Genomic DNA, 15,165 nt, shown 5'->3' on the forward strand with positions numbered 1-15,165 from the left:
TAAAAGAAGAAAAGAGAAAAAAATGATTAGGGCAAAGACTGTACAGATGTGCTTTATACAGTTGATGTATGTATATGTATGAACTGTGAAAAGAATTGTATCAGCCCCAATAAATTGTTAAAAAAAATGTTTTGAAAATGATGATGGCAACATATGTACAAGTGTGCTTGATACAATGGATGTATGTATGGATTGTGATAAGAGCTATATGAACCCCCAATAAAATGATTTTTTAATTCCTACAATTTGCTTTAGTTTCCCATTAGACATAATGTCAATGTGACCTGAGGTCTGCATTTGAGAATGATTATGGTTTTAATTTTCTTCTTTGTGAATTCTTTTCATATATTGATATTTTTCCACAAGGGAAAAAGACCTATCCTTTTTTCTTGTTTAATTCATCATTTTATTGGGAGCTCTTACCAATATTATAACAATCCATAATTCAGTTAGATCAAGCACAATTGTACAATTGCTAACACCATCAGTTTCAAAACATTTTCTTTCTTCTTTAACTCTTTGCTATCAGCTCTCCTTTATCTGCTCCCAATCCCTACCCACCAGGAACCCTTCATTAGCATACTATATATTATTATCTGCCCTATCTTACACCAGCCAATGTGTCCATTCACCTGAAATCCTCTCCAGTGGGGTTATATCGTCATCAATGCTATCAGCTCCCCCTTGCCCTCCCTTCTTCACCTTCCCGTACCCTCAGGGAATCATTACTCCTGTTACTGTTTCTGAATGGTTATTTATCTTGGCTTTCATGCATTGACCACTCTTAATTATACAAATGAACATATGCAGGCCTAAAAGATTACTGAGGTAAAACAAAAAACAAAAAGAGAAAGGGGAAGAAACATTAAAGAACTAGAGGATAGTTATGTATTTAATCAGTGCTATACCACTCCCTAGACTTACCATCCCTGCCATGTGACCCTTCTGTGAGGGACTGTCCAGTTATCTTACAGATGGACTTTAGGGCACCACTTTGAAAGAACTATCTTTTTTTTTTTTTAACAATTTATTGGGGCTCATACAATTCTTATCACAGTTCATACATATACATACATCAATTGTATAAAGCACATCTGTACAGTCTTTGCCCTAATCATTTTTTTTCTCCTCTTTTCTTTTTTCACATTTTATTAGGGACTCATACAACTCTTATCACAATCCATACATATACATACATCAATTGTATAAAGCACATCCATACATTCCCTGCCCCAATCATTCTCAAGGCATTTGCTCTCCACTTAAGCCCCTTGCATCAGGTCCTCTTTTTTTTTTCCCCTCCCTCCCCTTTACCCCCTCCCTCATGTGCCCTTGGTAATTTATACATCGTTATTTTGTCATATCTTGCCCTATCCGGAGTCTCCCTTCGCCCCTTCTCTGCTGTCCCTCTCCCAGGGAAGAGGTCACATGTGGATCCTTGTAATCAGTTCCCCCTTTCCAACCCACTCACCCTCCACTCTCCCAGCATCGTCCCTCACACCCTTGGTCCTGAAGGTATCATCCACCCTGGATTCCCTGTACCTCCAGCCCTCATATGTACCAGTGTACAGCCTCTGTCCTATACAGCCCTGCAAGGTAGAATTCGGATCATGGTAGTTGGGGGGAGGAAGCATCCAGGATCTGGGGGAAAGCTGTGTTCTTCATCGGTACTACCTCACACCCTAATTAACCCATCTCCTCTCCTAAACCCCTCTATGAGGGGATCTCCATTGGCCGACACTTGGGCCTTGGGTCTCCACTCTGCACTTCCCCCTTCATTTAATATGGTATATATATATATACATATATACATACACATATATACATATATACACATACATACACACACTTATATCTTTTTTTTTTGTTTGCATTATGCCTTATACCTGGTCCCTTGGCACCTCGTGATCGCACTGGCCGGTGTGCTTCTTCCATGTGGGCTTATTTGCTTCTGAGCTAGATGGCCGCTTGTTCACCTTCAAGCCTTTAAGACCCCAGACACTATCTCTTTTGATAGCCGGGCACCATCAGCTTTCTTCACCACATTTGCTTATGCACCCATTTGTCTTCAGCGATCCTATCATGGAGGTGTGCAGCCAATGATATGATTTTTTGTTCTTTGATGCCTGGTAACTGATCCCTTTGGGACCACTCGATCACACAGGCTGGTGTGTTCTTCCATGTGGACTTTGTTGCTTCTGAGCTAGATGGCCGCTTGTTTATCTTCAAGCCTTTAAGACCCCAGTCACTATCTCTTTTGATAGCCGGGCACCATCAGCTTTCTTCACCACATTTACTTGTTCACCCACTTTGGCTCCAGCCGTTGTGTCGGGAGAGTGAGCATCATAGAGTTCCAATTTAATAAAAGAAAGTATTCATGCATTGAGGGAGTGTTTGAGTAGAGGCCCAAGGTCCTTCCGCCACCTTAATACTTAACCTATAAATATAGACACATAGATCTATTTCCCCATCCTCCTATATATATTTGTGTGTACATGGAAAGAACTATCTTTTTAAGCTAGATTAAATGATAAATTACCTGTGGACAAAAAAGGAAATAGACAACAAGTTTGCTGTTTTTAATCCAGGGAAGGTGATGGGCATAGAGCAATGTTTTAGAAAGACATCTCTCAAAACAGCAAGGGAAGAAAGACATTTGGTGATGTATTGTGGGCAAGTGGAACTTGTGTTTTTGTTTAATTCTATCCAGCCTACCAGCACTAAAGCACTGCAGCTGAGAAACACAGTATGCAAAAAAAAAAAAAAAAAAAAAAAAGGAAAGGTGAGTCAACAGAATGCTCAAATTATAGAACAATACCATTGACAACACATACAAGTAAAATTTTGCTGAAAACCATTTAACAACAATTGCAACAGGACCTTGATAGGGCACTGTCAGAGGTACAGGTCAGATTCAGAAAAAAAGATGTGGGACAAGGGATATCATTGCTGCTGTCAGATGGATCTTGGTTGGAAACAGAGAATACCAGGATGATGTTTCCTTGTGTTTTATTGACAATGCAAAGGCATTCAACTGTGTGGACTGCGACAAACTATGAATCGTCTTAAGACGAAGGGGAATTCCAGAACAATAAATTGTGCTCATTGTAGAACCTTTATATGTCTCGAAAGAGAGTATGTGAATAGAGCAGGGAATACTGCATGGTTGAAATTCAGGAAAGGTGTGCCCCTCACCCTTTATTTACTCAATCTGAACACTGAGCATCTGATCAGATAAACTGAGCATCTGATCAGATATATGAAGATGGATGGATGTGGCATCAGGATTGGGGGAAGGCTTATTAACAACCCACAGTGTGCAAATGACACAATCTTGCTTGCAGGCACAAATTCGAAGCACTTGCTAATGAAGAGCAAGGCTTGCAGCCTTCAGTACGGATTAAAGCTCAGCGCAGAGAAAACCAAGAACTGGACTAGTAGGTACCCTCATGATAAAATGAGAATAGATTGAAGTTGGCAAGGATTTTGTTTTACTGGGATCTACAATCATGCTCATGCAAGCAGCAGTCAAGAGAGCAAGCGATGCACTGAGTAAAGCGTGTCACTGAGGAGCACTGGTGGTGCTGTGGCTCGTGTTGGGCTCCTAACGGCACACAGGTCAGCAGTTCACACCCACCAGGTGTTCCTCCGGAAATAGGCGAGGATTTCTTCTTCCAGCTGGAGCCCTGGTCGTGGAGTGATCTTGTGTTGAGCCGCAATCCAAATGGTGGGCAGTTTGAAACCACCGGTAGCTCCTCGGGGGAAAGACTAAGATTTCTACTCCCTTAAACAGCTGCAGTCTTAGAAACCCACCGAAGGTCACCGTGAGTCAGCATTAACTTGGTGACAGTGAGTTTGGGGTTGTTTCTTCTCCTTCTCCTTCTTCTTCTTCTTTTTCCTCCTCCTCCTCTCCCTTCTCCCCTCTCCTCCCCCTCTTCCCCCTCCTCCTCCTCCTCCTTCTTCCATAATGATTCCCAGCCTTGGAAATACACAGCGACAGTTCTACCCTGTTCTTTAGGGTCGCTATGGGTCAGAATCAGTTTGATGGCAGTGAGTCACTATGCTCACTGGTTTCTTGTCTATGCAGAGCTTCTGAAACTGTCCGTAACTGAATGTGGGAGTGGTGAAAATTTTCGCAAGGGTAAAAAGTTTCTGAATGCACAGCATCCAAAAAGCTTAATGAACCCAAATTTAATTTGGGTGCATGACTCCAAATGGGGTTGAGAACCACAGTTTCAAGATCTGAGTTCTCTAGAGAAGCAAACCCACTGAAGCATATTCTTTTTTTTTTTTTAACAATTATGAAGCATATTCTAAGACACAATCCAAAAATCCAAACCCACTGCCATCCAGCTGATCAGTCCTAACTGTAAAATCAGAAGCAAATAAAGGTCAATTAAGCACGAATGTTTACTGAGACTAAAAGCTGTGAAATCTAAACTGTATTAAAGATGAAGTTTTCTACCAACATCATCTTCCCTGGTGGCAAAAGTCAGAGTATCATGACATCAGCCAGATAACCACAAAAGAATGCCGTCTCTTGTAATGGATGACACCTCTGGGTCAACGTAAGACGCTGCTTCCCCCGCCCAACTGACCAACATCTATCACTAACCAGTTCTCAGCCGCAGTGTTTCAGCACTAGCAACTGGATAGAATTAGACCAAACCACACCGGCAAATGCCTTTCTTCCTTCAGCATTGAGAGAGATGTCTTCCTAAAATGTTATCCTTCCCTGCACTGAAAACAACAAACTAGTTATTCATCGCCTGTCCACAGGTAATTTATAGTTCAATCTAGCTTTAAAAGATAGGGGTTTTCCCCCTTGACAAATGTCAAGATATGAAAAGAATTTACAAAAGAAGAAAATAATAAGCGTAGTAATTCCTATATACAGACCTCAGGTCACATCAACAGCATGTCTAATGGGAAACAAAAGCAAACTGTAGGAATTTTTTTAATGTCCTTGTTCTGCACTATGCTGGATTGTATTGTTGTTCAAAATTATCACTGCCCTTGGGAAAGTTCCCTGCCTCATTGCCTCAGTCTTGGAATGTGACTTGAGGTACCCTCCTTAATATCCCCACCCTGATAACGCCTTTGCATGACGGATGGGGTGCTGACAAAATTTGACCACACCAGGGACTGCCAGAGGAAGGAACAAGTCTGCATTGGAAGACGTTCAGTCAGAATGCTCCCTCGTGCCACTTTGCTCACGTACTTTGAGCATGTCATCCGGAGGGATGTGTCCCTGGAGAAGGACATCATGCCTGGTAAAGCAGAGGACCCATGCAAAGGAGGAAGGCCCTCAACAAGATGGGCTGACCCCTTAAAAAAAAAAGATGGCTTGACACAGGGACAGCAAAAATGGCCTCAAACATAACAACAGTTGTGAGGATGCAGCGACTTGGCAGTGTGTCCTTGGACTGTCACTGTGAGCGGGGTCACTTTGAGTCAGCACCTGCTTGTCGGCATGTGACAGCAACGGTCTAAAGCCTTCAAACCCTCAAAAAAGCACATTCACATTTTTATAAAAAGAAACTTCAAAAGCACTTACCACACACTAGGTCTTAATAGTTTTCTGTTAACATATTATAAGAAACATGTAAACATCGATCCCACTTAATTGCTTAGAGAAAGTCTAACAAGTCCATCCATGCACCCCGCCGCCTTTTCTTCCCTGCCCCCACCCTCTTCTTACTCTCTTTTTTTCCTCTTCTTACTCTTTAAGGCGGCTGCTCTGCACATTGTTTTTGAATCCTCGATCTTGTGCAAAGTGACTCTCTGTGTTCCCATCTTTGATGCTTAAAATAGTCACAAACGGCATGTTTTAAGGCCCCCAACTTCTCAGTTCAAAGAATGGCCCCTTTAAAATGGAACTCTTTCAATTCCAAGGACACATCTCCACAGAGAGACCAAATGTCCCAGCCTAGATCGGAAGTCCCATCCTGGATCAGTTACCAGTAGCTGCGACAGTAGATACCCATGGAAAGAGCCTGACTGCCCCTGCTACCACCAGGAGGACCACAACTCCAAAACCGAAGCCACTGCCAGAGAATTGATTCTGACTTGTGGGGACCCGAGAGGCCAGTGTAGAACTGCCCGCCTGGGTTTCAGAAACTGTCAACCTTCACAGGAGCAGCAAGCCTCATCTTTCTCCCTTAGAGCAGCTGGTGGTTTTGAACTGCCAACCACCCAGTTAGCAACCCACCATGTAACCCACTACACTATCAGGAGGACAGTTACCAAAATAGGGATGAGGAGAGCAGGGCAGGTCACGCTGCTCTGAATATAAAGCAAACAATAGGTGAATGCTTGGGGACATAGCGTGTGTGTGTGTGTGCACGCGCACCTGCATGTGTGTAGTCACTTATGATGATTAGGATTACATTGTTTACAGTTTTCCTCATGATTTTCCCTTCGATAATCAACCTGAACACATTCAAAGATATATTTTTCCATAAAAAGATATTATTAGCTACTTGTTTCAATGTGCAAATGCTCTGGTTGAATTTATTGCTATCATTTTGTTATTACAAACACTGTAGGATATGCTTATAACGTTTAACTGGTTGTAATTATTCCTCATTAATCCCTTCCAAGGACTCCTTGAATTGAAATGACCAGATCAAAAGATATACCATTGTTTAAGACTTCTCATAAATATTGCTAAATTTCCTAAGCAATTGGAGCCTTATCGCTCCACAACATAAGAAAGCGTCTCCAAGTTATCTTTAGCATTTCGCTAAAATGAGTCACCAATTTATAGGTGAAACAAAATTTGAATACTAATAAGGGTCAACATAATTTTTTTGTTCACTGCCTTTATTGCCTTCATCCACTCTTGCCATTATTGTGTCTGAGATGCAATGAATTGCATTGGGGTGCTCAATGCGTTGCTCACGATCTACTCCACTAGTCGATCGCAAATGTAGTGTGGGTAGATCACATGGCATTAAAAGAATAGACGTACGCCTATCATCAACCCGTCACTTAACTGACATACAGCACAGCCAATCAGATAAAATCTCAGGTGTCAAACATATATGCAAACAACTGCGCTAAGTGCAGCACAACTGACAACTTATCGCCAATGTTCAGACCTTGTTTTTTTCCTTTTAAACGTAAGAAAGGGTATTAATATGAGTGGGGGAGCTGGACCAAGAAAGAAGACAAAAACGTATCAATTTCACACGGAATGGGAGATTTTGACACTACAAGCCGACATTCAACTGAAGTCCAGAGCGCATGCGCAGTTCTGGAACTTACGGAAAGTACCCAAACATGAGAAAATGTGCTACCTCCTTGACTGCATTATTCGGCTCTACTTATTTATGTGAGTCAGCCTTTTCCCACATAAAGATCGTTAAGTGCAAGTACCGTTCCACCATGACTGATGATCATTTGGAAGTGTGCTTGAGGCTGGCTGTCTGGACTATGCATCCCTGGCTCATTCCATTCAGTGCAAGTCATCAGAGTAAACTCAGGTAATAACAAAAAATGTACTTTGTTAATTGCGTTGTGTTGTGCAATATGGACTCATGTGGTTATGCAAGGTACATAAACATACATTGTACATATAAAGAATTCTCAATGCATTTATGAATAAATTTAATAAACAAAAATAAATGTTTTGCACTTATGTAGTTGGAAGATCATTTTGACTTGATCGTTTTATAAGTAGATCGCTCGCATGCTGAAAAATCGTGAGCACCCCTGAATCACATGGTATGGCTCTTGCATCCAGCGTCTTTGTAACTCCAACCAAATGACTGGGTGGAAACATGCAAATAGGATACATAGAACTCTAATGTGTCTTCCCTCTGGGTTTAAAATGAGCCAGGTCAGGAACAGGAAGGGGGATCTCACCATCAAGAAAGAAGAGCCAGGAGTGGAGCACATTATTCGGACTCTGAGATCCCAGAGAGCTGGTCCTCCCTGATCCAGGAGAAAGCTTAGCAACATCAGAGGTACAGTGCAGGCAGAGCCCGCAAATACAACAGTGGGTGTCAGGGACAATGGAGCTATTGAAGCTGAACGGCTTTGTAGTGGAGTGCTTCCAGCACTTCACCAGGGAAATGGAGAGCGCTTCAGGGCTGGGGCTTCTGGCAGAGGAGAACCTTTAAGCATTTGTGGGCAATGTTAAAGGAACTTTGTAACACTTGCCCGAACAGGGCAGAGGCCAAAGAGCCACCTGGTTGAGAGGCCATGGACTAGAAAGGACACAGCTGAGTTGTCCTGACCAGCCGACTATATTCTGATAATTTCTGATCCTGTTAACTTCCCTAATATATGCCAAAATCTTGAGTATGGTCTGAGCCCTGTTGGCCAACGCAATGAATTATCAAACCCAAGAGAGAAGTAAAGCATAGTGGGATGACCAGGATCAGAATTGGTCAGAAGGGCGGAGGGTGGAGGCATGAATGACTCCTTCCTCAGAGAAATCAGCCTTGGGATCTTTGACTTCCTTCACTCTTGTGATTTCACATCAGAGCCTGGTGGCATAATGTTTATTTGTTGGGCTGCCAACCGTAAGGTCAGCAGTTCGAAACCACCAGCATCTCCATGGGAGAAAGACAGGGCTTTCTACTCCCATGAGTTAGCCTCAGAAACTCACATGGGCAGTTCTACCCGGGCCCAAGGTTGCTGAGTTGGCATTGACTTGAAGCTGGTGGGATGGGTGTGTGTGTGTGTGTGTGTGTGTGTTCAAAGGTCAGACCTCCCCCACCCCATTCTTAAAGCATCTCTTTAAAAATTCATTTGTAAGGTCTTTTTATATTAAAGGTATTAACACTTGGTCATACTGCTTGCATTTTCCTGGTGTGTCACAATGTTGCCGCTCTGTAATTATATAGATATCATATAGATTTCAATCTGGTATATGAAGCTTTTCATGAAACTTCAACAGCTCTCTGGATCAACATCTCCCTGGCCCTCTCTCTTCCACTATCACCATTCACAAATACTTCTCATACAATCACATATTCATCACCCATCCGAGCACCTTATGCAGAAAGTGGTGATCCAGCAATGAACAAGTTACCCTTGAGAATGGGAGTCTGCCCACAAATGTGTCTCCGTTTGGCAGAGGATATTTGCATGAGTACTTACTGGTGCCCCAAATATATCCATGAGTGTGGTGGAACACGGAGGGCAAAGGCCTCTTCTATTCCTGAAGCGTGTCTGTATACATATCCATTAGTAACGCCCTACCTAGGAGCCAGGAGACATGGCTGTGCAAGTCAGTGGTGCCTGGCTCTCTCCGTTTCTGTAAATTGTGACAGGAGACCCAGGATAAGCCACTGCTTAGTCCTGGTTACTCTTTGGTGACATTTGTTGCACTCAATTTGCAGGAAAGGCGGCAGTTTGAAACCACCAGCTGCTGAGGGGAGAGAAAGACAAGGTTTTCTACTCCCATAAAGGCTTACAGTCAGGGGGAAAAGAGCAACCACCAAGGGCTCAAGCAGAAAGACCATGTGTTTAAAATGGTGATGGCAACCTATGTCCAAATGATACAATTGATGTATGGATTGTTATCAAAGCTGTAAGAGCCCCCAGTAAAATGATTAATTTTTTTAAAGGGGAGGGGAATTTACTGGGTAGTGGTTAGGCATTGGACTATGATCCGCATGGTCAGTAGTTCAAAGCCACCAGCACCTCTGTAGGAGAAAGACCAGGCTGGATGGAGTTCTACTCCAGTCAACAGTTAGTCTTGGAAACTGTGATAGTTAAGTTTTTGGGTGCCGACATGGCTCCAGTAAAACCATGTGGGCAGAGTTTAGCCTGTCAATCAGGTTGCAGCTCGATTGGAGGGAGACCTAGATAAACGGCTTTCCCAGAGCCGCCTCCTCTCTTTTATTCCCTAGAGGTTTTCTCTGCTTCACCTTCCTGTGGACAAGTCACAGTGGAGCCATGCTGAGACCTGTGAGAGCCCTGGACATGCTTCCACAGTCACTGGATCCACAACTGCTTCCACATCACTTTGCACCCACTGGCCTGTGATCTTCCTGCATTTTGCATCATTACATGCGCTGTGTGTTTGAAGAGGAATTTATGTACTAGTGCTGGAGTTATGGGCTAATATCAGACTAATGGACTTGATCTGCTCTTGGCTGTTTGCTTAATATACAATTACTCTTTGATATAAAGCTCTTTCCTATGCATATATGAGTGTCTCTGGACTTCTGTAGTCAACCCGGCCTACCACAGAACCCACCGGGGTCACTATGAGCCAGCATCAGCTGGATGGCAGTGAGTTTTGATTTTGTCCTTTGAACCAAGAGGATGTGCTTACTGGAAGTAGTCTGCCCAAAGCACAGCTTTCTGGAAAATACTGGAGTTCCTTAAACACACGCAGAGTCAGAATAGCTGAACCCCACCCTCTTTCAAAACTCAAGACAGAGCTCCCGTGAAGTGAGATACTCAGGTATACACCTCCTGAATTGATACTGATCCCCTTTCCTGTGTGAAACCTTGTGGCTTCAGGTTGGGTGGCTCAGATCAGAAGGAAGCAGCATTCTTCAGATGGTTTCATGAAAGCTTTGGATTTCACATTTTGTACTTTCATCTCAAAGGTCAGAACCAGCTTTGCTATGCGTGAGAAAGCTGGATGACATGGGAAGGTAACATCCTTAGGAAATTATCTGGCTCCAGTAGAAGGGATGAAAGACAATGTGGTTTCCATTTTCAAGTTTATTGAAGTACAGAGTTAACAAGTTTTGCATTCTTTACATAAGAAAAGATTGGTCAGCTTCAGGTGCTTTATAGAAAAATTAGCACTTTAAAAACAAACAAATATAAATTCATAGTTGGTTTTGTGATCAATGGTGAAAAATAACTATTAAAAGTTATCAAAATCCTAACCACCTCGTAGACCATTATAAATTTCAAACCATAAGTAGACTTGCTATACATATTACAATTTCAAATTATACTATAGTAAAATATAACCACATAATTTGGCTACAGCTAGTTGGTTTCAGAAAAGTTAAAAATAAACATGTATCACACCTAAGTTATAAATCTATAAAACTTTTTTAACTTTTTAAAAAATTCAAAATTTAAATCTTCAATAAGGAAAAACAAAACAAACCTCTTACATTTCTTATAAATACCACTTGAGACATATATTATACATCTGCTGCAAACTTTCTTTACCTCAAGTATTTCCTAGGACCTTCTGCCCCAAAGGATTACTTTATAGAGGTCTTTCATCATTTTATATAAACAATTAAACTTCTATCAAAGTAAATTTGGACAAATTAATTCTTCACCTGTTATTCTCCATCCTTTCCCATCAACTTTTTCTGAAAGGCTTTTGGCCCCAACTACTTTTTCTTTTCACAATGACGGACTGCAAATTTGGTTGACCGTAAAGAGATCTTTAGAATGGGTAGCATTTGTGTAAGCACCTCTCCACTACCGTGACGTGGAAGATCCAACATTAGACTCCATCTCTGCCTGAAGCACAACACTAAGGAGCATATTTACAGATGCATCGACGATGGCAAGAAAGCATGGTAGTCTTAAGAACAAGGCCACAAGAAGTTAATTCTATTAAGCAAGTTAATGGGACTCTTCCACAGACAAGTCTCTGATCCTAGGGCTATCGCGTTGCTCCTGGCTATGGGTTATGGTGGGACCCATGTTCTTTCTGAATACACAGGCCCTTAGCACAAGGGGAGTCCCTTCTTAGATCTATGCTGAGCCTTCTTGCCTTTTCAAAAGGTTTGACACAAGTGTACGCCACAATAAGCTACAAGTTAGCATGGCAGTAAAGAGGGGAAATGTCTAGGAAACTTAAATACGGGTTCTGGGATTCCCTTTGTGGGGTATCAAGAAGCACCAGTGGTGGTAAACATCTGGGGGGGGGGGAGTACATAATCTTAAAAAGCAGGCGGTGACAATTTTGGGTGGGGGGGGGATGTTAACACAACACTGAGGCTATTCCTAACAAAAGATGCTCTGATCAGAGGTATAATGTGGGGCTCTCCTAATGGAAACAAGAATCCCAGCGCCCCAGGAACCCACGTCTCTCAAACACCGTCTGCCATACAAAAGAGCTCCAAACACCAGTGGCAAACCATTCCCTCAACATCCCCCAGAAACAAAGCCAACTGACATCAGTGTCCCTAAGGGTCAATCCAGTCAGGGCAAAGTAAGGTCCTAAGCTTATGAGAAAGAGTCTCTGGTCTTTAGTCAAGTATTAACGACACTCCCCGAAGCAGTAACAGGTCCGGTACAGTAACACTCCCTGCCCCTGAAGCGCGTTTTACTATGAATGGCAAGAGGGGACAACAGAAGAGCACGTTATTACAATCTTTTTTCCACATCTGAGAAATGGCACAGAGGAAACACAAGACACATCTTCTTCAGCTTTCATGGCTAAAGGGGTCTGGCCAGCAGCTTCTGGGATTTTAAAGTCAAATACAAGAAGTTGTAAGAAACAAAGGTCTTTCTTTTTTAAAAATTCAACCGTGAGTTCGTCAAATTAGTATTATTCAAGGAGCACAAAACAACTGGCCAGGCTTTTCCAGTTTCTTAAATCCCAACAGCACAAAACATAGGTTCTCTAAACCGATGAGTGACGATGTCGACCCATCACCTGAGGAGTGTTTACTACGAGGAATAATCCGAAGTCGCCTTCTTATTGGTGTAACTATATGCTCTCGGGCCTCACGCCCATCAATCGCTCTTAGATTATCCAAGATAAACTCTCCACCGCTTGCAGCGGAGGATAAAAATCAGTGACCCGAAATCCTTTCATTGCATCAGACAGACCTTCAGGGAGGAACTTGGTGGTCACAAACCCAGTCTTGTGGAACCACAATATGGACGGTCCACTGAAGGGAATTAGCAAAGGTCCTGCTATTGGCAAGGACTTTTCTGTTGGTGGGAAGCGGATCACGAAGAACAGGCAAGAACTAAGTGGCACCGTCAGACCTTGCGCTGGTGCTGGTGCCAGTTCTGCAGGTAGAGCAGGTTGCAGCTGAACTGGGCTCAGAGGAAAAACCAAGAATTCTCCTAGAGCTCGCCAGGGGATAAATGACGGGGGTGTGGGTATAAATGACAGGGGGGGGGGGTGCGGGGCGGGACCAGCCACTGATTACCGCAGCTCTTGGCCTGCTTCTTCTCAGGTCTTTCCTAAGCTTGTTCAGAGCCCCTGGGCTCCCCCTCAAAGCACTGGCCCTCCAAAGGGCCTGTGTCCCTTGGGCCTGCCCTACCCAAAGGGAACTATCTCCTATTGGCTATTTAGGATACCTAAGGGGAGCATGTGAGATTCATTTTATGAATCCAGATGGATCTTTAAGGGCTGGGTACAAATAACTCATGTCTCCCCCTCAACCCCCCCAAAAAAAGAAAAAGGAAATTTTTACTATTTTTACAAAGCGCCCTCTCTAATTGGTGGCCTTTAAAACAATGAATCTCAGATGCTGTAAGGCAAGTTCCTGAAGCTACGAATTTATTTTCCGTGTCTCTCCAATCTCCTCCCAGCGACCCCTCCCCTCCGGAGGAGGGCAAAGGAGAATGCAGAAAGTGGAGAATTAAAAGAATTTGCTGTGACAAACTGGCGCCCAGCTTCAGTGGGATTCAGCTCTGCCCAACCCATTAAGGGAGGCACAGGAAGAAGGTCCAAGATGAGTCACCTTATTCTCGGATCTTTTCTTCCAGGAAACATAGTGGCACCCTCCCCCATCCCGACACAAAATACTCACAGGAGCATCTCCACCTTAGTTCCACCAACATCTTTAATGGATGGGACACTGAGAAAATCTCTCCCCTGACTGAAGACAGACGCTGAGAAATGGAGCATCATCTTGGGAAACTCTGTCTCCTATTACTTCACAAGGGTGCATTCTGGAAATTTCTGTGGCTATGGCTTAATCAGATACCCTGTCCCCACCTCACCCCAGCCTCCTCATCTGGATGCATTTGGTGACTTCACACCCACACAGGAGGCATTATCTGGTGGGTCATGTGGGGGCTGCTGCCGGAGAACCTCACCCCCGGAGTCTTCCTGAATGTGGTCACGTTGCAGATCGGGTCAACAGAGAAATCCTTTGCTTGGATGATTTCAAAGGCCTCACGGTGGAGGGGAAACTGGACTGGAAGAGGGGTAGAGCAGGCTAGTGTGATTATTATTAACAGCACAAACCATTCAGGATTATAGCCTGCTGAAGAAAGCAGCATGAACTTTATCCGGGAAGACAGCACAGATCATCATTATTGCAGCAACGCAGATCAAGTAGTGGCAGTCTGGGGCGCGGGGTGGGGAGGGGGCTGGTTTCACCGGGGAGGGTGATGGCGAATTGTGCTTTTTCACATTATGTTGAAGACACTGCCCAGAGAAGCCAAGGGCGCCTCTGGGAAAGGCGAGGACCAAAGTGAATGAAGTCTGATTCCCAGCACCACGCGTCAGGGGGTCTTCAGGAGCCAAGAGCAAAGGCATGGAGGGAGGGGCTTAAGCACAGGTGCTACTTCCAGGCCAGAGCTGTGAGCAGGGTGGCCGCCTGAAGAGCCCACAGGCTCCGGAGCCCCGGGTGCTCCAGACGGCCTGCGCTCTGCCATGAACACGGGGCTCGGGAGGTTGGCGTGCTTCTGCTCTCAGGATGAGAAGCGAGAAGCTGCAAACAAAGGTGTCATTCCCTGTGAGGGGGTGCTGTGCCCGAAACATTCACAAGTAGCCTAACTCCGATCCCACTCTCTGGGGGATATGACAGGCACAATCCTTTTGGTCCAGATTCCTTTGGGAGAAACGGGTAGCTTCGTTCCCAATTCCATAATTGAACAGCTAATCTAAAGTTGTTGCTTCGTTTTGTTTTCTGGAAGCTTCTCAGTAAGTCTGGGTGGTCAGTTTTTCGGCTGGCAGTGGTCACTCTGTAAGCATCGGGACGCTGGTTCAGAGGACGTCACTCCAGGCTGCAGGTGGTGCCAGACCCAGGGTTTTGCGGAGATCCTCACACGGAAAACTGCCGAGAGGGGCAGCAGAGGGGAGCGACGAGCGTGCCCACGTACAGCAGCACACACATCCAGCAGGAGGCCATCTTCACCCAGAAGATGGACCAGCTCTCATTGAAAAAGGTTTCGATCTTGGCACTTTCATAGCTGTGGAAACAAGAGGCCCGGCGGGGTCAGAGCAGGAAGAGCGGGTGGGGTGGGAAGAAG

The 15,165-nt window shown here is 44.1% G+C and overlaps 1 protein-coding gene across 2 annotated transcripts in view; it reads right to left on the reverse strand.

Annotated features, from left to right (window-relative positions):
* Positions 1-10,688: 10,688 nt before the first annotated feature.
* SERINC5 (serine incorporator 5) overlaps positions 10,689-15,165 on the reverse strand; it is a 99,588-nt gene continuing 95,111 nt past the window's right edge. For both annotated transcript variants that reach the window (XM_075541218.1, XM_075541219.1), the window contains one exon: positions 10,689-15,105. In XM_075541218.1, coding sequence (XP_075397333.1) covers positions 14,958-15,105 — 148 coding nt within the window. In that variant the 3' untranslated portion in view covers positions 10,689-14,957. The remainder of the gene's footprint in view (positions 15,106-15,165) is intronic.

The sequence above is a fragment of the Tenrec ecaudatus genome, chromosome 2 (genome assembly GCF_050624435.1).
Source record: "Tenrec ecaudatus isolate mTenEca1 chromosome 2, mTenEca1.hap1, whole genome shotgun sequence".
Classification (NCBI taxonomy): domain Eukaryota; kingdom Metazoa; phylum Chordata; class Mammalia; order Afrosoricida; family Tenrecidae; genus Tenrec; species Tenrec ecaudatus.